Raw genomic sequence first — 22,380 nt, forward strand, 5'->3', positions numbered from 1 at the left:
TAAATGTTGAGAAAATTTGGGTTGTCCATCAGAAGGGCTGTAGCAGGCCGTTGCTAAGAAGAAACAGGTTTGTTTTAACACTCTCTATTAGCCGCTGTTATGGAATTGTGGAGAGTAGATGAACCCGAAAGTTCTAGGCTTAGATAGATACCAAACTAGAGGGGGTAATTCTCAAAGAGCAGGCAGCAGCGAACAATGTTTGTAAGCGTTTTTTCAGACATGTTTGTTTGCGATTTTGCTGCATCCACTATATATACGTGTTCTTTTTTATTCACAGCTAACTCTGTGAACACATTATTACTGTAGGAACACTATGTGTATGGGGCACCTTCGACTCATTGTGTCATAGATTTCACAAGATGTTGATAAGTCCACAGTTCATGTTGACACAATTTCTGCAGATCTGAGAGTTCGAACATTTATTCTAAAATTCAGATGTTTAAATATAGTGTACAACACACAGTAATGAAGTTTATAATTGACATACACTTTACCCACACTTGAACCTGTTTTATGGTTTATGACTTTTTTATATATTTTGATTGTTTTGAGAGTTTAAGTTGCTATTATTTTATCTTCTGGGTAACGTAAATTTCTTTTGTTGTTTACTACTTTATACTATGTTATATAAAACGATACTATATAAACACATTTTATTCATATATTCAGTTCACATTTGTTTCTATAGCGCCTTACACAGTTATGTTTTGATGCAAAGCGGCTCTACAGATATCATATTCAGCACAAACAGCAGAGACATAAAAAAGGGAAAGAACTGATGTCAAAACAGGAAAATATAAAATACATCACTTCAAATAATACAAATATAAACATACACTTCAGTGTTGCTGTTAATGTGTACTGAAGTAAGTACCAAATTCCAATGAACAGCAAGTATGGTATGGAGCTGTTTGAAATGACAAATCTTTGTTTTATATTAATCATTTATAATAGCATGTCATATAACCTATGAGACATGGACGCTATAATGCAAACTGTTGCCGGCATCACTCTCTATTTTTACCACTTTGTCATGCAGGGTTTATGAGCGCACCGTTTACAAATGAGAGGACAGCCTCCCTGTTACTCCAACATGCCAAAAATAAATGTGTCTCAACCGGCCAATCACAGACTGTCTCAGTTATCCTTCAGCATTAGAAAACTGTTCGTCATACTCCTGTATTCAGCATGACATCAGTGTGATGTAATCCCGGGGGTCCTGGTTCCTTTAAAAGCCCCTTCATTCACCCTCTCTCCATTTCAAACGACAGCACTCTTCTTTACTTTCTCACGAATTGATATTCTTCAGTCTCAAAGTGTCTATTAAGAAGTAGGTACTACATTTGCCAGGATACTGAGAATTAAAAAAAGGGGACCGGCCAGCTTGTAAATCGTAAATCGGATAATCTATCACCGTCTTGACAACTGAACCTCTTTCACAAGTATCTGTGAATGCCTGTGTGTTTCTTCTAAACTTCGTCCGTGTTTTGATCTGTTAAACAGCGAGCCCGCCTTTGACACTCTCTGTCAGCGTTAGAAGTATAAAAGCAAAGGTCCATAATGAGCAATTACGCACATTTCGACGACCAGCCGCCCCAATACTACCAGGGCACAGACCTCGGGGAGGAAGAGGAGGAGGAGATGCCAGCCACAGAGAAAGATCTGGCCGAGGACGCGCCGTGGAAGAAGATCCAGCAGAACACATTCACCAGATGGTGCAATGAACATCTCAAATGCATGAATAAGAGCATCACGGACCTCCAGAAAGACCTGAGTGATGGGCTTAAACTCGTCGGGCTCCTGGAAGTCCTCAGTCAGAAGAAAATGTACAGAAAGCATCACGTCAGACCAAACTTCAGACAAATGAAACTGGAAAACGTGTCTGTGGCGCTGGAGTTTCTGGACAGAGAGCGCATCAAACTAGTGTCTATTGGTAAGAGACGATTTAAGTGATCTCAGATATTACAACCTAAAGTAAAAGTAAAATGAAAGAAAGTTATTATTAAGTATAAAAAAATTTGAAGCTCTATTTTCTTTAAGTTTAAAGTAACACAAATGTCACGGTGTTATGACTATGTAATGTATAGTATATAATAATATAATAAGAACTCTCCTTGTGTCATTTTAAGCCTGTTTGACTTTCTCTCTTCCGCAGAACAAAAAACAAGATATTTTGAAGAATGTTGTTAACTGCCCCCCATTCACTTGCATTGTTTTTGTGTCCTTACAATAGAAGTGAATGGGGGCCAGTGCTGTTCGGTTTTCCAACTTTAAAATATCTTTATTTGTGTTCTGCGGATATAAGAAAGTTATAACATGTTTGAAATAAGAGAGATTTTTTTCTTGGGTGAACTATCCCTTTAAGGTGTCAAGTTAAGGTTTAGCAGGACGATTTCAACAGCATGTATTCACTTTGAACAGCCAGTCCGACTTCAGTAAAATGGAAAATAGGTCATAAATCCTACAGCATGCTTGTTGGAAGACAACTGGGAAAGTTTATTATAGATCTGCTGCCTATGCAGCCACACTATTTTTAGTCATTGAGAGTATTAGAGAATACCCACAGACTTCTTGCCTCCCTTTGTGCAGGGAAATTAAGGTTTACTTATCCGTGATAAGAACTGCTTTGAAATTAATATCCTTCTTAGGAATGTCCCAGACATTCAAAGCAGTCTCACAGCTTTTCATTTACAGATCATGTAAATGACAACAGATAAATAGTGTTTTATCAACTAAATAAATATTATTATTATGCACCACTTTTGAAGTACCTGGTACCAATGTAAATACTTTTATGATTATTCAGTACAGTGTATTACATAAAATGTTATGGTAATATCATCTGATACCATGTTTATACCATTGTACTGCAAAAGATCCCAGTTTTTAAATGAACCAAGAAAATGTACATGTTTTTGAAAACCAGGCTAAAGTTTTTGACATAACAAGCATCAAAGTTTTATTTAAACCATCAAGATATCAATTTTATATTTTCATTTTATATTGATGTTCAAAAGTACAACTTTAGCTGTTGTTTATAAGTCACAAGTAAAACAATGTTGTGGTGTAGAGAATGATGATCTGGCTAATCCAGGTATGGACTGAAAGAGTTGTAAAACAATGCTCCACGTCAGTTTAATGGTTGTCTTTGTCCTACACAGACAGTAAAGCTATTGTAGATGGGAATCTGAAGCTGATTCTGGGTCTCATCTGGACGCTCATTTTACATTATTCGATCTCCATGCCCATGTGGGATGATGAAGATGATGAAGAGGTTAAGAAGCTCACTCCCAAACAAAGACTGCTGGGCTGGATTCAGAATAAGGTTCCACAGCTTCCTATTCACAATTTCAACAAAGACTGGCGGGATGGCAAAGCCCTTGGTGCTCTGGTGGACAACTGTGCCCCTGGTAAGTAAACATCCGGAGTGTCTGATAGCTTGGTTGTCATCTGACTCCAGACAGTTGTGGTTGGGTAGAGAAGTTGCTATGTAACTCCACCCATTAGTATGTCATTGTAAAAGTATTTTTTTATTGTCACCAAGAGATCATATTTTAAATGATGTCCGAACAATTAATGTTATTCATGTACTGGGTCAAATGTCCATTCCCAAGGTTTTTTACGGGGTTCAATTGTGAATAAATTGAGTATAGCCATCTTGTCAAATGGGAGACTAACATGGATATATAGTGAAGAGAGGGATAGTGACCTAAAGTGTTTACTTCAGTGCAGCTGATATGAAACAGTCCTTGTGAGACAGTCGTGACCATACAGGGTCCTATACTGGCAACAATACGTAAATACACTGTGTTCATTTTTATTTACGTAACATTGTACCGCTTTCAAACAATTTAGGTTCACAATCTTTAAATAGTAGACCGGTTTAATAAGAGGCCTGAAATCATAGTTGATATATAGAATAAGGCCCTTGTTGTTTCACTGAAACCGATTTGTATTTCCTTTCCTACTTTTTCTGTAAGATTGTGTACTGAATGTGGCCTGCAGTAAAACCTTGCCAAAGATGACTTCTCAAGAAGTGAATTATTCACTCATATCATATTATGATATTATTATCTTGTTGTGTTCAGGTCTTTGCCCTGACTGGCAAACATGGGACCCCAACCAACCTGTTGAAAATGCCCGTGAAGCCATGCAGCAGGCTGATGACTGGCTCGGTGTACCACAGGTGAATATCCACTCAGCATTAAAACCACACTTCTTCACCGAATGAGAGTTTCATCCCCTACTTAAGTCTCGAGTTGAGAAGGTTGTGTCTGGGTGTGGATTTGTGTAAAATATTACAGACTGGGCCATTATTCTCATGGGTAAAGTGTGACATTCCCCGGATGGTGTAGTGTGTGTGTCATAAACTGTCGGGGCTGAATGTTGAGAGGTATGTGGGAGGGGTTGGGCTCCTATTAAATCCTGTCCTTGGTAAGTTAAGAGCCACCCTCAAACCTCATCACTCTGTGGATAAATATAGCATCTGAATAAATCGCCAACACTCTGTGATGGTGGAGCAAATGTGATGGTGAAGAGAAAATGGTGGAGCTGAAAGTTCTTCTGCAATCTGTAGATCTTATGTTTTATTTCCATATCTGGAATAACCATATGAGTTAACCTCTAACAGAGGTTACATTCTAAATTTACGATGTGCCATACATCAGCTATGAAAGGTTGTTAAATGCACAGTGATTATCACTAAAACACCACATTTATTTCTTTTACATGATTCTTATACTATTTTATATGAGTTGTAATTTTGGTTAGGCTTGTAATAATTATGGCTCATGTTAAAAGTCACTGATGATAATGATAAATGCGATGTACCTCAGTTTAACTTCACCTGCTGGTAATGATGTTGTCGAAGACACAGAAAAAAGACAAGAGAAACTGTCCTCCTTTTGACCTTTTCAACATTATTATTATTATGCTTTTGTCTACATTTAAAAAATGCATGCATAACTAATTATTTTGAAAAAAGTATTTTTTAACATTGGTAATAGAGGGTAATACTTAACTTTTAATCTAATTTATGTATAATAAATCTTTGATCTGTAGGTGATAGCTCCAGAGGAAATTGTGGATCCAGATGTGGATGAGCATTCTGTGATGACGTACCTCTCTCAGTTTCCCAAAGCCAAACTGAAGCCTGGAGCTCCTCTCAAGCCCAAGCAGCTCTACCCCAAAAAGGCCAAGGCCTATGGACCTGGTGAGAAAACTAGAGTTCAGACACAAAGACCCCCCCCCCAAGTGTATTTAGTTTCAATACATTTGACATTCAAGTGTCAACATTAATACATCACAAAAACAATTGACCTTAAATAACATATTTTTTGTTTGTTTTCAGGTATTGAGCCTCAGGGAAACATGGTTTTAAAGCCGGCTGTGTTCACTGTGGAAACGCTGGAGGCAGGACTTGGTGAAGTGATCGTGTATGTAGAGGACCCAGAGGGCCACACTGAGGAGGTGAGGGGCAGGGTGATAATGCTTCTGTAACATTTTGTACATATAAAGCAAACATAGGAAGATTTGTTGAATATCTTGTTAAAATCCACGTTTAACTTTGTTAGGCTAAAGTTGTTGCCAACAATGACAAGAAAAGGACGTTCTCTGTCACATATGTGCCCAAAGTAGAGGGTCAGCACAAGGTACTGCCTTGAATAACAATACATGTTGAACAATGTTTATTTTTGTTAGGAGTCCCTGTAGTTGAAATGTTTTTTTACCACAGGTGAAAGTGCTCTTCGTTGGCCAGGACATTGATAAGAGCCCCTTCATAGTAAATGTGGCAAAAGCTATGGGTGATTCTAGCAAGGTACAGGCACGAGGTCCCGGTCTGGAGCCAGTGGGGAACGTGGCTCATAAGCCTACTTATTTTGACATCTATACAGCGGGTGAGAATTAAATTAATAAAATAAAATCTAATTCTTTTTTTATTTTGCCTTGTTGTGCAAGCACTGTCGAGCTTGTGCAGAGGCTGCAGCTTTGCCAGAGGGGAACTGGAATCCCCTGGTTAGGGCTGGTTTCCCTCTGAGGTTTTTTTTCTCGTCCATTGGAGTTTTGGGTTGGTGAAGTGATCGTGGGTCAAGACAGACTACTCACAGTTCTGTTGAATTCTAGGTGCTGGGGCTGGAGACGTTAGCGTGGTCATCGTTGATCCTCAGAATAAAAACAACACTGTGGAAGTTATTCTAGAAAACAAAGGTGATAACATCTATCGTTGCACATACAAACCTGTGCAGGAGGGACCGCACATTATCTACGTGAACTTTGCAGAGCAGCAGATACCCAACAGCCCCTTTAAAGTAAACATCTCTGAGGGTGAGTAACTGTTCATCATTCTTTATTTACTCAAGTCTCTATCGGTCTCCACTATGAATTATTTTAAAATATGGCGCCCATATTGATACAGTGGGCAACAGTCAAAGAAACTCCTCCCACCCAAAAACACACCTGTTTATTTTTGTAGCCCTCCTGAAACCCTCTGCTGGGGCCCCGGTTCAAATACTTCCACCTAAAATGAAAGGTGCGCCGTCCTTCAGATTAGGTTTTGTGCGTGCCTCCGGTCCTTTCTCTGTTATCATGAGCTTGCTTGTTACAGCTTATTGCATAGACGAAATACAGTATGAAAGAAGCTACAGTAAACAAAAGTTACGGCGTGTGTTATGTGTGTGTATAAGAGGAGCATAGAATGGCAGAGATTGACTTTAAGTGAGTGACTGACATTCAGTCATGTTGATGAGACACATGACATTTTTTTCCATTATTTGACCTTTTATTTGTTGATATTTAATTTGATATTCATGTAAATTCATGTAGCATCTTGGGCTTGAAAGATTGTAAAATAACAATTACAAAGTTTGCCATAGCAACACAGTCACTATTTTATTTATTATATGCTTAATGTAATGTCTTGTGTCCTGTGAAATTTTCAGGTTTTGCTCTGCAACGCCGCTCATGAGAAACTCTGCATAAAAAACTCTGCATATTGCCTTTTCCTACACAATAGTTACTAACAGCGCTTTGGTATGTGTATTTGAACTAGGTTAATTTAATTGCATCCATTTATTTCTATTTTTATTCCCCTATCAGCCAGCAATGCCAATGCTTGTCGGGCCACAGGCCGAGGACTGCAGCCTAAAGGTGTTCGGATTAAGGAGGTGGCAGACTTTACTGTTTTTACCAAAGGAGCAGGACCTGGAGAGTTGAAGGTCTCTGTGAAAGGCCCAGGTAAGTCTGTCTTCCGCTCTGTGAACACTTATCAATAAGATTCTGTTAAAAAATGCAGCCGGCACATACAACGCATGTTTTCAGGTGGAGCCGAGATACCTGTCAAGGTATGTGATGTCGAGGATGGGGAGTACAAATGTGACTATTGTCCTGTTCACCCTGGAAAATATCAAGTAAACATCACATGGGGTGGCCAACCTGTCCCACGCAGGTAAACGCTAGTAGTACAACCTGGTAAACTACTGTTATGACACCTGTAATTGTTTCATTCTCAATGAGAATTTTAAAATGTGTTTTATGAAGCCCATTTGAAGTGGAGGTTAGTGAAGAGGCCGGACCACAGAAAGTGCGGGCGTGGGGTCCCGGCTTGGAGACCGGAATGGTTGGCAAGTCTGCTGATTTTGTGGTCGAGGCTATTGGTACAGAAGTGGGAACTTTAGGTAGGTCATTCTAGAAGGGATTTTTTATGAAAGATGTAAGAAAGATATTAGCATTCTTTATCTTTTTCTCAAGGGTTTTCTATTGAGGGCCCTTCTCAAGCTAAGATTGAGTGTGATGATAAGGGCGATGGCTCCTGTGATGTGCGATACTGGCCCACGGAACCCGGTGATTATGCAGTGCACGTAATCTGTGATGATGAAGATATCAAACACAGCCCATTCATTGCCCACATACTCCCAGCAGCCAATGACGTCTTTCCTGAGAAGGTGATGAACCCATAGAAACACTATTAAGGCAAAGCTTTACAGTTAACAGTTTTTCTGTGAATGGCAGTGTTGTTGATTTTTTGGGATCTTATGTTAAGGTCAAAGCCTTTGGGCCAGGCCTGGAGCCCTCTGGAGTAATTGTCAACAGACCAACTCAATTCATAGTTGATGCTAGAGAAGCCGGGAAGGGTAGTCTGAAGATCTATGCTCTGGTGAGTATATGTGCTATTTTTGGGTTGGATGTTTGTTTAAGGATGGTGTCAAGTAATTACACAGTAAATGCACATTTTGTACACGTACAACAGGACTGTAAAATAAAGTTCTTATTGTTCTGCAAACTTCATATGGTTACTAATGTTTGCTTTCCTCCAGGATGCTGAAGGCTGTGTCATTGACATCAAGATTACTGACAAAGGGGATGAAACTTTTGTTTGTATGTATGTACCAACCAAGCCAGTGAAACACACCATCATAATTACATGGGGGGAGGTCAACATATCCAACAGCCCCTTCAGAGTGAGTAACACAGTGTCACTCATTCCAGCAAGCCATCTTAAAGCTATCATTGTCATTGTCTTCAAGATTATGGCTTGTAGTTTGCATGTATTTGTTGATTTGTGTAAATGATCACTTCAAATCAAAACTTTCAAGGTTCTTGTTGGTGAAGGCTGTCACCCTGACCAAGTGAAGGTTTATGGACCAGGGGTCGAGAAAACTGGCCTAAAGTCTAATGAGCCCACCTATTTCACTGTAGACTGCATCAAAGCTGGCCAAGGTTTGTTAACAGAGATCCCTTAAAGTTTTTTTTCTATCCTTTAGCCTTTGTCTGGTTAACCATTGCGAATCACTGTCCTAGGTGATGTCAGCATTGGAATCAAATGTGCCCCGGGTGTAGTGGGTCCAGCAGAGGCAGATATAGATTTTGACATCATTAAAAATGACAATGACACCTTTACTGTCAAGTACACACCCCCTGGCCCTGGCCGATACACCATAATGGTGCTCTTTGCAGATCAGGTAGAACATCACATGCATAAAAGCATGTCTAGATATCCTGTTTTGAGATCAGGCATGCATTCCATTATTTTTAGACCTATTAACACCTTTAAAGCTAACAATGCTGTAGAGAAAAAACAGTTAATCTTAATCATGTTTGCTGTTTGACAGGAAATCCCAAGCAGTCCGTTCAGGGTTAAAGTGGATCCATGTCATGATGCTGGTAAAGTCAGAGCTGAAGGACCTGGGCTGAACAAGATGGGTAAGTGTAAGCCATGTTCCTGAAAAAAAAACACTTCTGGGAAACCAGTTTTAAGTTATAACTGAGTCAGGTATGTAATTGACTTACAGGTGTTCAAGTGGACATCCCAACCCATTTCACCATCTACACCAAGGGGGCCGGAAAGGCTAAACCAGAGGTGCAGTTGAAAGCCTCTGTCAAAGGAGATGCTGTGAAAGACTTTGAAATTATTGATAATCATGACTACTCCTACACTGTGAAGTACACTGCTCTCCACCAGGTCTGGATCTGTACTGTCCTTCATTTAGTATTGGATTTACCATTAATATATATTAAATCGTAAAAAAAAGTGTTAATTCTGGCCTATTCTGTGCATATTAAGGGTGAAATGGCCATCATGGTCACACATGGAGGAGATCCTATTCCCAAAAGCCCATTCAATATCACAGTAGCACCTCCTTTAGATCTGGGCAAAGTCAAAGTTCTAGGACTCAATGAAAGTAAGCATTTAAACACACAGTTTAACCTTTGTGATATTTCTATTCACTTAATAAACCAATTCTATGCCTTCAACATAAATATACGTATTACAGAAGTAGAAGTTGGGAAAGACCAGGAGTTTATCGTCAACTCTAAAGGAGCAGGTGGACAGGGGAAGTTAAATGTAAACATAACCTCACCCTCTGGTCGAGTAATACCTTGCAAATTAGAATCAGACAAGACCAAAGAGTCCACCTGCATAAAGTACATCCCACCTGAAGAGGGTCTTTACAAGGTGGACATTAGCTATGACGGGAACCCTGTTCCAGGAAGTCCCTTTGCTGTGGAGGGGATGATGCCTGCAGACCCTACAAAGGTAAAACTGCAGCTGTCTGACCATGCTTGATTTAGTAAAATGAATATATGGACTCTGTAAAATAATGTAACTGTGTTTTTCCACTAGGTGCGTGCATATGGGCCTGGACTAAAGGGTGGTATTGTGGGTCAGCCTGCACTGTTTACTATAGACACCAAGGGAGCAGGTGCTGGTGGACTGGGTCTGACATTGGAAGGCCCCTGCGAGGCTAAGATCGAGTGCCAAGACAATGGTGATGGCACCTGCTCTGTTACCTACCTGCCCACAGAAGCCGGTGACTACAACATCAATATTTTGTTTGGGGAAGCTCATATCACTGCCTCTCCTTTCAAAGCTGTTGTCAAGTCAGCTCTGGATGCAAGTAAGGTTATAGTAAGCGGTCCAGGACTGGAGAGGGCTAAAGCCGGAGAAGTAGCCACCTTCACAGTGGACTGCAGCAGGGCTGGTGAGGCTGAACTCACTATAGAGATTGTGTCAGATTCAGGTGCTCAAGCTGAAGTTTGCGTACAAAAGAACAATGATGGAACCTTTTCTGTCACCTACACCCCACTCTTTCATGGGATGCACACCATCACCATTAAATATGGAGGTCAACAAGTACCCAAAAGCCCCATACATGTTCAGGTGGAACCATCTGTGGACACAAGTGGAATTAAAGTGTACGGACCAGGAGTTGAGCCCAGAGGTGAGATTTTACAATTATTCATTTAGCAGATGCTTATGTCAAAAGTTACATTCAAAGTATATGTTTTATAATATGTGAGCTCCATGGGAATGAACTTTGGCGTGCTTACATTGTGCTCACCTAAAAAATAAAATGTTCAACTTAGCTTTTTAACTTCAAACTATTCTACTTAATTTTCTTGCTTTATTTGAAAATCAAGGGGTCCTTAGAGAGGTGACTACACACTTTATTGTGGATGCCAGGGCCCAGACTAAGACCAAAGGAAACCAAGTCAAGATCCGCATCATCAATCCATCCGGAGCAAACACAGACGCACATATCACCGATAAGGGTGATGGCACCTATAGAGTGGAATACACTGCTTTTGAGGACGGTATGCCATGACTACACTGTTGAATGAATATGTTTAGACAATAAGTGCAAGTGAATTGCCCCTTGAAGGTTGTTAGAAAATTATATACTGCAAACTTTTGGTGGAGAGGACTAAACATTTTTGGAAAGATCTATGTACTCATGTACCGTAAGTGTTATGTAATGAAGTGGGTACTACTTATTACTTCTTGCTGTATAGATGCTGTATAGTTTTCATGGCTTAGAAGAGATACCAAACGAGAGCACGTGTCAGATCCAGGGAGCATATAAATAGTACATGCAATGTAAAAAAAGTAATGAAAAGGTTTGACTAGGACCTTCTGCACAGTTGGCAATGCGTACAGCTTGTGTTAATATTAGCGACAGCTGCAGTTCCCTTTAAGACATGAGCCTATTACAAAAACATACATGCTAACTAAACAATCCGTAAGCCATCAAACTCAAAGGTTTTTCTAAATCAAACAAAATCGTAAAATGTAATGCCTCTAACACTTTCTTGAAAAAGAGCTGATCAACTTGATGCTTCTGAATGCTTCATATGAACTGAAATTTTTGCATTGCGTAGGTTTGCATCTGATCGAGGTCTTTTATGATGACGTTGCTGTTCCCAAGAGCCCCTTTAGGGTGTCAGTTGTAGAAGGCTGTGACCCGACACGAGTTCGTGCTTATGGTCCAGGCCTGGAAGGTGGCCTAGTGAACAAACCCAACTGCTTTACAGTGGAGACAAAGTATGAACTCATTATTGATATATATGTCTGTGTGTCTGAATGGAAACTGCCATGTTTGGTTTGAAGCTGCATGAGTTTTGGGTAGCGTATATCTAATGGTACATCAATTCATCATCATTTTCAGGGGTGCTGGAACAGGTGGTTTAGGCTTGACCATTGAAGGAGCCTCAGAAGCCAAAATGTTCTGTAAGGACAACAAAGATGGTAGTTGCAGCGTTGAATATGTTCCTTTCACACCTGGAGACTATGATGTCAACATTACTTATGGTGGACTGCCAATACCAGGTATAACATAATTTACATATTTTTCTTCATTACAGTACCCGTTTATTTTAGGTAACATATCCTCTCTAGTCTATAGTTCTACAGCTGCATTGTTTTGATGCTGTTTTCAGGCAGTCCGTTCCGGGTGCCGGTGAAAGATGTGGTAGACGTCAGTAAGGTGAAGTGCTCGGGTCCTGGACTTGCTAATAGGGTGACAGCACATGTTCCTCAGACGTTCAGTGTAGACAGCACCAAGGCAGGACTGGCTCCATTAGAGGTTCAGCTATATGGCCCAACAGGTGATCTCACCCAGTCCTCTACGAAAATGATCTCAGTCAATCTAACACAATCTAACAGTCAATCTTTTGAATGTTAGCGTTTACACTGCTTGAAGATTAGCTTTTCTGGCCTCTGGCTGGTGGTGATTTTTCTGATGTTGTCTTACAGGGGCTCTGGAACCTGTTGTTGTTAAAAACAACCGTGATGGAACACATACTGTCAACTACACTCCTCCACAGGAGGGACCATACACTGTGTCGGTCAAATACGCCAACCAAGAAGTACCTGGGAGGTGAGATTATGGACAGGGCCAGAGCTCACACCAACTTATAATATAAAAATAGAAATGTTAAATTTTGTCTCACCAACCCTTTTTGGGAAATCAATATATGATAAAAAGCTTTCGACCTCTATCCCTATGCCTAGCGCTCTTTTACTGCGCAAAAGATGTAATTTTATAATATGTTCCCTTCACTTTTCATATTACTCATATGCCCCCAATTATACAAGTGGATATTTTAGACTCAATGTGATATGACATTTAAATTCTCTTTAACTTTGTGGTTGTGCACAGTCCATTCAAAGTAAACTCAGCCCCCTCACATGATGCCAGTAAGGTGCGTGCCAGCGGTCCTGGTCTGGACACTAAAGGAGTAGCTGCTAGTATGCCAGTGGAATTCACTATTGATGCTCGAGACGCAGGAAAAGGCCTTCTGACCGTCCAAATACTGGTAAGCTTTAACCACTTCTTTATGCAGACATCTTTACGTGTTTGCTGAAGATTTAACCTTTTGTCAATAAAGGATCCAGAGGGAAAGCCGAAAAAAGCCAGCATCCATGACAACCGAGATGGGACCTACACTGTATCTTACTTGCCAGACATGACTGGCCGCTACACCATCACCATTAAGTATGGTGGAGATAACATCCCATACTCGCCTTACAATGTCCACGCTGTTCCCACGGGTGATGCCAGCAAATGTCTGCTCACAGGTATCGCCTCTATTTTCAGCACGCCACTTTTGTCGTGTCCCCATGCTCGTTTGTAACAAGTTGGTAGTTGCAGTCGATATTTATGAGCTAATTTGTTTGCTTTTGCTTTTTTCATTTCCAGTGTCTATCGGAGGACATGGTGTTGGTAAGACATCATGAAACTTTAACACACATTTTTTCAGTTTTTCTTAAGTTTTAAGCATTGCTATTATTTATTATGAGCAGAAAACCTTGGGCCCAACATCACAATGGCAGAAGAGACAGTCATCACTGTAGATGCTAAAGCTGCTGGGAAAGGGAAGGTAACATGTACAGTGCTGACCCCTGATGGTGTGGAGCTGGACATGGACGTAATAGAAAATCCTGACGGTACCTTCGACATCTACTACACTGCACCAGAGCCAGGCAAATATGTCATTACAATTCGCTTTGGAGGACAACACATTCCCAACAGCCCGTTTCAAGTCATGGTAGGGGATATAATTGAACAACTGTGTATGACAGCCATGATAATACTTTTAATATTGACCATACTAAAAACATCCGCTTTTTAAATGTATTGTCTGAATTGTCTCTGTATTTTTTTCATCTTGTCTCAGGCTACAGATCAGCCTGGTCAACCAAGGGACGACACAAAGCCCATGTTCCAGCCCCTAAACTTAGTTATTCCTTTTACTGTCCAGCAAGGAGAGCTTAGTGGTAACAAATTGCATCATCTCATTTAATTTCTAATTCATTTTTTTTTCTAATTCTTTTACAACAAAAAAGTGTTTCATGTTATGGTTGTTCTGTTTGCAGGAGAGGTACATATGCCCTCAGGTAAGATATCCCGTCCCTTAATCAGAGACAATAAAGACGGAACGGTCACAGTACAGTATCAGCCCACAGAGAAGGGTCTCCACGAAATGGATATAAAATACGATGGCAACCACATCCCAGGTTAGAAAGCTTTACACATGGTGTACACAACACGTTGCCTCTTAAAGACAGACAATACAAATGCAGTTCCAAGGATCACAATTCCAATGTAATTCTATCCCCAGGAAGTCCTTTGCAGTTTTTTGTCGATGTAATGAACAGCGGAATGGTGACAGCTTATGGACCTGGTCTGTGCCATGGGACAGTGAACAAACTAGCCAGTTTTACTGTTGTTACCAAGAATGCCGGAGAAGGTACTTAAGGGTGTAACTTTAAAACAAATGTAAATACATTTATATTCTATTTAAATGTGCATCTAAAAAGTTTGTATTCTTCAGGTGGTTTGTCCCTTGCTGTAGAGGGTCCATCTAAAGCTGAGATTAGCTGCAAAGACAATAAAGATGGCACCTGTACTGTGTCCTATTTGCCCACCACACCGGGTGACTACAACATCATTGTCAAATTTGACAGCAGGCACATTCCTGGCAGCCCCTTCACTGCTAAGATCACTGGTATGACAAGCAACAGTGTCATCAAATTCAACTTTTATTCAATGTGACTGTCTATATTTACCATACCTCACCGTTAATTGCTTTCTTACGTAGGTGATGATTCACTCAGAAGATCTCAGCTGAACGTTGGCACGGCAGCAGACGTTTCGCTTAAGATTACAGAAACGGACCTGAGCTATCTGACAGCAGGCATCAAAGCTCCTTCAGGAAAGGAGGAACCCTGTCTACTGAAGAGACTGCCCAATCAACACATCGGTAACCAATGAAGCCATGCATTGCATTGTTTGTAGGTTAGATGTTGTTATTGAATAATCTTAACATATTTTCTATCCCCGGCTCAACAGGTCTCTCCTTCACCCCGAAAGAAGTGGGAGAGCATGAGGTCAGTGTGAGAAAAAGTGGAAAACATGTGACCAACAGTCCCTTTAAGATTATGGTAAGGTCTTCTGAGATCGGGGAGGCCAGCAGGGTAAAGGCATTTGGTAAAGGCCTTGTAGAAGCTCACACATTTGAGTTAGCAGAGTTCTTCGTGGACACTAGAAATGCTGGTAAGTTTTTAAGTAAGAGTTGTGAATCATATATACACATGGTTTAATTTGTAGACTAAATCCAATCTTCCTTATTTTAATTTTTTAAGGATATGGAGGGCTTGGTTTGTCAATTGAGGGTCCAAGTAAAGTGGATATCAACTGTGAGGATGTGGAAGATGGAACGTGTAAAGTGACATACTGTCCTACTGAACCAGGAAACTACATAATCAACATCAAGTTTGCAGATAAACACATACCAGGTTAATTCCTCAGTGTTACCTTTATTTTTACATTTATGCATTTGCGGGGCTCTTTTTAAGTTTTATTAGTATGTGTTCCCTGGACTCGAACACTGTTAACACTTTACCGATGACATATTATAATTGTTTTATTTGCTTGTGCACCCCATAGGAAGTCCTTTCACAGTGAAGGTAACTGGAGAAGGACGGATGAAAGAGAGTATAACAAGGAAAAGATTAGCTGCATCTATTGCTTCAGTAGGCAGCACATGTGACCTCAACCTAAAAATTCCAGGTGAATTAAAAGAAAGGCCTGTAAATATTATAAGCTTGAAAAGTGTCAAAAATACTACTTTCATTACGACTTCCATTTTCACATAGGAAATTGGTTCCAGATGGTGTCTGCACAGGAGCGCTTGACACGCACCTTCACACGCAGTAGCCACACTTACACGCGTACAGAACGTACCGAAATCAGCAAGTCTCACGGAGGTGAGACGAAACGAGAAGTACATGTGGAGGAGAGCACGCAGGTCGGCAGAGACCCCTTTAGAGACGTTTTTGAGACGTTTCTAGGAAGGGAGCGACTTGGTAGTTTTGGTGCAATGCGACAGGAAGGTAAAAATTAAGCTTTATTCAAACCATTTCGATATATTTTTTCTCCTCATCACCTTTTATTTCATTGGAAGTCTATAACCCTTTTTAGGTGACACAGGGATTCAGGGTATGACAGCCCAGGTTACCAGCCCTAGTGGCAATGTAGCGGATGCAGAGATCGTTGACAGTGGGGACAGTACCTACCGAGTCCGTTTCGTACCTGCTGACATGGGTCGTCATACCGTTAATGTGAAATACAGGGGCGAGCATGTTCCGGGAAGCCCCTTCCAGTTTACCGTTGGGCCTCTTGGAGAAGGAGGTGCCCACAAGGTCAGAGCTGGAGGTACAGGCCTTGAGAGAGCCGTCGCTGGAGTTCCTGGTGCGTTTAAATACATTTACAATTACATTTAGTCATGTACCGTACAAGAAATCATAATATCTGAAGTCTGTAGTTAAGTAAACTAATAGTTCAGGAGAATTAATGTAACTTCTTCAATATTATATCACAGCTGAATTCAGTATTTGGACAAGAGAGGCCGGAGCTGGCGGTTTGTCCATTGCTGTGGAGGGTCCGAGCAAAGCTGAAATATCTTTTGAAGACAGAAAAGATGGATCCTGCGGGGTTATTTACATAGTGCAAGAGCCAGGTAATGTTCTAGATGAGAGTGCATGGCTTTAATATACTCTCAGATAACTCAGATAGTTAAAATCATTGTATTCCCACTCTCCATTTCTCCTCTCAGGTGACTATGAAGTTTCCATCAAGTTCAATAATGAACAGATACCAGACAGCCCGTTCATTGTACCAGTGGCAAAACTGTCTGATGATGCACGTCGACTTACTGTTACAAGTCTCCAGGTGAGAATAGCCTTACAAAAGAATTAAATAAGAAAATACAGACAGGAACAATTCTCTACCTAAACATCTTAAAGGTCTACTTCCCTGCCGCAGTCACTTTTGGCTTGCTCACCCAAAGCTTTGAAATGCTATGCCATGAAGCCGCTTCATATATAACTAAGTTTTATCCAAAAAACAGACTTGACAGCTAAAATCATATAGCATATGAAGGCTTTCCAGAACATCACTAATTTTGGTCATTGCTTACTGAGTTATGTTTTCCTTTTAACTGTAACTGGACTCCATCGTTGTACATTTGTCCAGGGTCATATTTTTATAGTGCTGAGCAGGGATTTAGTGTTCTTTAGAGCACACGAGCCAAAGGCATCACTAGATTCTTTTAACTGGGGCACAAGTAAATCCTGCACCCCTCCAATAAATTCTTACTAATGAGTCTAACAAGGCAGTCAGAACTAGTATATATAATATTTTATATTAGTTAACTTAATCTTTAAGTTCAGATTTGTTGAATGGATCAATCAGTCAGGTTAGCAAAATGGTCTGAATTGCAATCATTTAAGATCAGAGCATTTTCCCACTCCAATAAACAGATAACAAAAAGAAGACAATCCATTGAAGCTTTTTTTGACAACCGCATCTGTCTTGACTGAATTATTGCTGATTTTGCTTGACTGATTTTATATGCTTGAATGCATCAGTTCATAAATCCCATTTCTCTATCAGGAGAAGGATTTGAAGGTGAATCAGGAAGCCTCATTTGCTGTTCAGAGGAACGGGGCGAGAGGTGTTATAGATGCTAAAGTTCACGCCCCCTCTGGTGTGGGAGAGGAGTGTTATGTCACTGAACTGGACAGTGGTAAGTTATTATCAAATTAAATACATAAGAGTAAATGTTAAATGAAATTCACTTAAAAGTACTTTGTTATTTGTCTATGTAATGAGCGATGGGCGAAGTGGAATTAGGGATAGACCACATATTTTCTCCTCGTTTTTGTAGACAAGAATGCAATTCGATTCATTCCACGTGAGAATGGTGTTCATTCGATTGATGTGAAGTTCAATGGAAGCCACATCCCAGGTAGCCCGTTCAGAGTTCGTGTTGGTGAAGCAGAAAATGTTGGCGATCCTGGCATGGTGTCCGCCTATGGTCCAGGTCTTGAGGGTGGTCGCACAGGTATAGGTCCACTATAATATAGTGATGATTATAGAAATTTCTGATGTAATTATTAGTGTAATGAAATTAATATTTCAATTCAAAGTTGTTTGTATATCATTGTCATTGCTGGAATTGGAGTAGATTCACCTCGACCATACTCTTTTAAATTAAAATTTTTAAACCATAGATGCATAAAAATGTCCCTCTCCCCCTATTTCCAGCCCCGCCTTTAACACTGGATCCATGTGTTCTTTTTGTTTTGTAGGGATCGCCTCTGAGTTTGTTGTCAACACATGCAAGGCTGGATCAGGGGCATTATCTGTTACTATAGATGGCCCCTCAAAGGCCAAAATGGACTGTACAGAGTGCCAAGAGGGTTACAGAGTCTCTTATACACCTTATGCACCAGGCAACTATCTTATATCTATCAAGTATGGTGGACCACAGCACATTGTTGGTAGTCCGTTTAAGGCAAAGGTGACAGGTAAGATGTACACAAATAATTTTTTCATGCTTGCTCTTTTTCATTTTAATAAAGACGTCAGATTATGAAAACCTCAAGTTTAGGACATGTATTTCGATAAAAAAAGGATTGATATTTGCATTGAGATGCATTGAGTGTATAAGAGTAAAGGCATGTTTACAACAAGGCCAATAACCATGAAGTTAAAAAGTTGTTGTGTACTTGCAGTGCTTAGGGATTGGTTCAGGTTTTTTGTACATAGTTATTTCCCAGTTATAACAATTATAACAAGTACACAGTATGTACGAGGAAAACAGGACTGTAAAATTAAGTGCCACCGCAATTCTTTATGAACAATAAAACATTGACAGCCAATAAAAATCCATTTAAGTGCAAGCTTTGAATATCATGTCATTATCATAAATTGGTGTTGCCACACTTATCATTTATTGAGTTATCGTAATTGTTATATATCTTTATAGTTATAGTTCTTGGTGTGAATGTGCCTTAAACCCTGTTTTTTTGCACTGAAAAAAACTGTTATCTAATATTTCTGTTTTCTGCTTTAGGTATACGTCTGTCCGGGGGTCACAGTCTACATGAAACTTCATCAGTCATTGTGGAGACTGTTACCAAAACCTCTAAGATGGCCGGAGCTTACAGCTCTTTGTCTAGCTCCAAGTCAACATCAGATGCGAGTAAGGTTGTGTGTCATGGCCCTGGCCTCTCCAAAGCATTTGTGGGTCAGAAGAACAACTTCACCGTTGATTGTAGTATTGCAGGTAAAATAAAACATCATTAATGTAAAATCACCAAAGACAGAATTACATAGAAAAAAAATTTGTTTTTAGAGGATAACTACAATATGTAAATTATTTGTTTTCAGGTACAAATATGCTGATGGTTGGTGTTCACGGTCCCAAAACTCCATGTGAAGATGTGTCTGTTAAGCATATGGGAAACAAGCTTTACAATGTGACCTACACAATCAAAGAAAAAGGAAACTATGTAGTGATTGTTAAATGGGGGGATGAAACTGTACCAGGAACTCCTTTCCATGTAACCGTTCCTTAAAAACCCAAACCTCCTGATTTCCTAATCAAAATAATAAATAATAGAACAGAATTGACTTAATGCAGGGGTTGTGGACTTTAACCAGACATTTATAGTATATATATTCTAACTCCGAGAAAAGCTTTTTTTTTGACAAATACACTTGTTAGAAGCTGCTGTTCTACCCTTAATGCTGACCTGTTTGGCGCAAATGCATTTGAATGCTCTTCTGGATGCCATGTACCTTTTATTAATCATTTAAAGAGTGAAGATTGAAACATGAAATAAGGTAACTAAACCTGAAAGTTGCATAAATGAAATTGCTATCTTGTCACTGAAAGCTTGACCAAAAGAGATGTGAGAATATGCAGAGAAATGTTTATTTCTTAAAGGTACGTTTGTTAGTTACGGTACATCATAACTGTATGGTATTGTGTACAGATGTATCCAGCGCTTTTATATGCTTTATAGAATGTAATTTTGTTATCTTAACCATATGTTTGATAAGTGTTTTAAAAACCTAAATAAAGACTAAACCAAAATAGATGTTACAAACAATGTAATTCCTTATTGAATTCCTACAAGGTTTGAATTCCCTACAGTATAATATACTGTATACACACACATACAGTGAAACAAAAAATGATTCAGACACCAGATAACTGTATAATTTTTTTTATTTGTTACTAGTGTGTGCAGGACAATGTAGTTCATTTATGTATGTGAGGATTGCTAAATAAAGTGAACTGTGAAATATTATTCCCAAAAATTCTTCATACAGTGGCCTAACCGTAAAATCGATGAAAATTTCGATCCAAATTATTCAGAAACTTTTACCTGACCATGTATTGGTTAAGTGTTTTTTTCTTGAGATTTGCTAATGCAACCTGAAAAAAATAAGGCATGGCCCAAAATTAGTATTATCCAACTGTGTAATTTAACAGCGGACAGCTATTCAACCTAATCCAGTACCTTTCTATAAACGTTATCTGATACAAGATCAAGATGATGAATTTGTTCTCACACTGTTGAACTCTTTTTCATTTAGGCATTTGGCAGACGCTTTTATCCAAAGCAACTGCATTATCCTATACATTTTACATAGGTATCTGCAATCCCCTGATATCAAACCCACAACCTTGCGTCGTTAACGCAATGCTCTTACCACTGAGCTATAGGAAAGCTGTACTTTTTCTAAACATAGTGAATAACATGATAATGTTGAAGTTGTCTGAATAAATTTTGGTTTGAATGTGTACTGTACCATTCTTGCAGAATAAATAATTTAAAAAAAAAAAATTATCAGTGCCTCGTTCAAAAAAAGTGCTGACAGACAGCAGACTGATAGTTGGAGGAGAGAAGTTACAAAATGTTCTGTATTAGACGTTAAACTGACATTATCAGAGAAGTATCTCCACTTCACCAGAGCAAAATTCAGATTTTGATGAAAGATTAAATCCAAATCAACAAACCGGAAAGGCAAATTTTGCCTTTATTTTAATAGTATTTAATTACATTTTTATGTTTTTCTTTTTAATTTATAAAAGTTGCAATTAGTTTTTATAATAAGAGTTATAGTCTATGCTGTGCTTTTTTGTGTAATAGAGACGGCATTGGTGTGAAACCAAACTTGGACCCCAACGAACTAGGAAACTATAGACCGATTTCAAATCTCCCTTACCTGTTAAAAATACTAGAAAAAGTAGTTTCCACTCAGTTATCCGCTTTCTTACAAAATAATGACATACACGAAAAATTTCAGTCAGGCTTTAAACCGCATCATAGCACTGTAACTGCACTCATTAACAAACGACCCACAAACGACCTGCTTATAGCATCAGATAAAGGTAACATTTCACTCCTTGTCCTGCTTGACCTTAGTGCTGCGTTCGATACTGTAGTAGACCATAACATACTACATACTACACAAAAATCGCTTGCACAATTATACCGGTATTGAGGGATTACAATGGTTCAGATCTTACTTTTCAGACAGACATCACTTTGTCCATTTAAATGGGGAATCATCAAATCTACTGCAAGTAAATTATGGATTACCTCAGGGATCGGTTCTAGGACCCTTGCTATTCTCCATATACACTACATGCTGCTCCTTGGAAACATTGATAAAAACCATGGAATTAGCTTCCACTGCTATGCAGATGAGACCCAGATATATATCTCATCAGGACCAGATGATTCCTCCCAGCTATCCAAATGGGCAGAGTGCATTAAAGAAATAAAAAATTGGATGACTTGCAATTTCCTTCTTTTAAATTCTAATAAAACCCTAACCAAAGACACATAAACCGAATATTTTGGATTATAACCTGCAAGTTGAAGGATGTACTGTTACAACAAATACAGTAAAATATATAGGCATTATATTAGATATGTTGCTGACGCAGAGAAGCTTATTCATGCATTTGTGACCTCAAGACTTGACTACTGTAATGCAGTACTTAGTGGTTGTCCTGCATCATCAATAAAAAAAACTAAGGTTAGTTCAGAATGCAGCTGCCAGAGTTCTTACCAGGTCCAGAAAATACAATCACATGCGTAGCACCTAAACTCTGGAATAGCCTTCCCGACACTATTCGAGGATCAGAAACACTCGCCCAATTTAAATGTAGATTAAAGACACATCTTTTCAGCAAAGCATTTACTTAAATGCTAAATATGCTAAATAAACGACTGGG

At 39.4% G+C, this 22,380-nt stretch overlaps 1 protein-coding gene across 1 annotated transcript; it reads left to right on the forward strand.

Annotated features, from left to right (window-relative positions):
* Positions 1–1,641: 1,641 nt before the first annotated feature.
* Positions 1,642–20,439, forward strand: flnca (filamin C, gamma a (actin binding protein 280); the record flags this gene model as incomplete). The annotated part of the gene is made up of 47 exons (XM_079449693.1): positions 1,642–1,933; positions 3,162–3,410; positions 4,089–4,186; positions 5,062–5,212; positions 5,351–5,469; positions 5,574–5,651; positions 5,735–5,897; positions 6,124–6,328; positions 7,100–7,233; positions 7,318–7,444; positions 7,537–7,673; positions 7,747–7,940; positions 8,039–8,152; positions 8,313–8,456; positions 8,592–8,715; positions 8,797–8,957; positions 9,108–9,198; positions 9,288–9,457; positions 9,560–9,677; positions 9,771–10,033; positions 10,121–10,718; positions 10,918–11,091; positions 11,656–11,818; positions 11,943–12,103; positions 12,214–12,381; positions 12,530–12,653; positions 12,936–13,092; positions 13,165–13,354; positions 13,476–13,499; positions 13,580–13,824; positions 13,954–14,053; positions 14,153–14,293; positions 14,398–14,526; positions 14,611–14,784; positions 14,878–15,039; positions 15,129–15,332; positions 15,422–15,574; positions 15,726–15,848; positions 15,935–16,171; positions 16,260–16,529; positions 16,660–16,797; positions 16,894–17,009; positions 17,733–17,865; positions 18,007–18,183; positions 18,431–18,649; positions 19,198–19,410; positions 19,515–20,439. 47 exons carry the CDS (start codon positions 1,642–1,644, stop codon positions 19,700–19,702), a joined length of 8,013 nt encoding a protein of 2,670 aa, XP_079305819.1. The 3' UTR covers positions 19,703–20,439.
* Positions 20,440–22,380: the final 1,941 nt, after the last annotated feature.

The sequence above is a fragment of the Barbatula barbatula genome, assembly GCF_947034865.1.
Source record: "Barbatula barbatula genome assembly, chromosome: 25".
NCBI classification, from domain to species: Eukaryota; Metazoa; Chordata; class Actinopteri; order Cypriniformes; family Nemacheilidae; genus Barbatula; species Barbatula barbatula.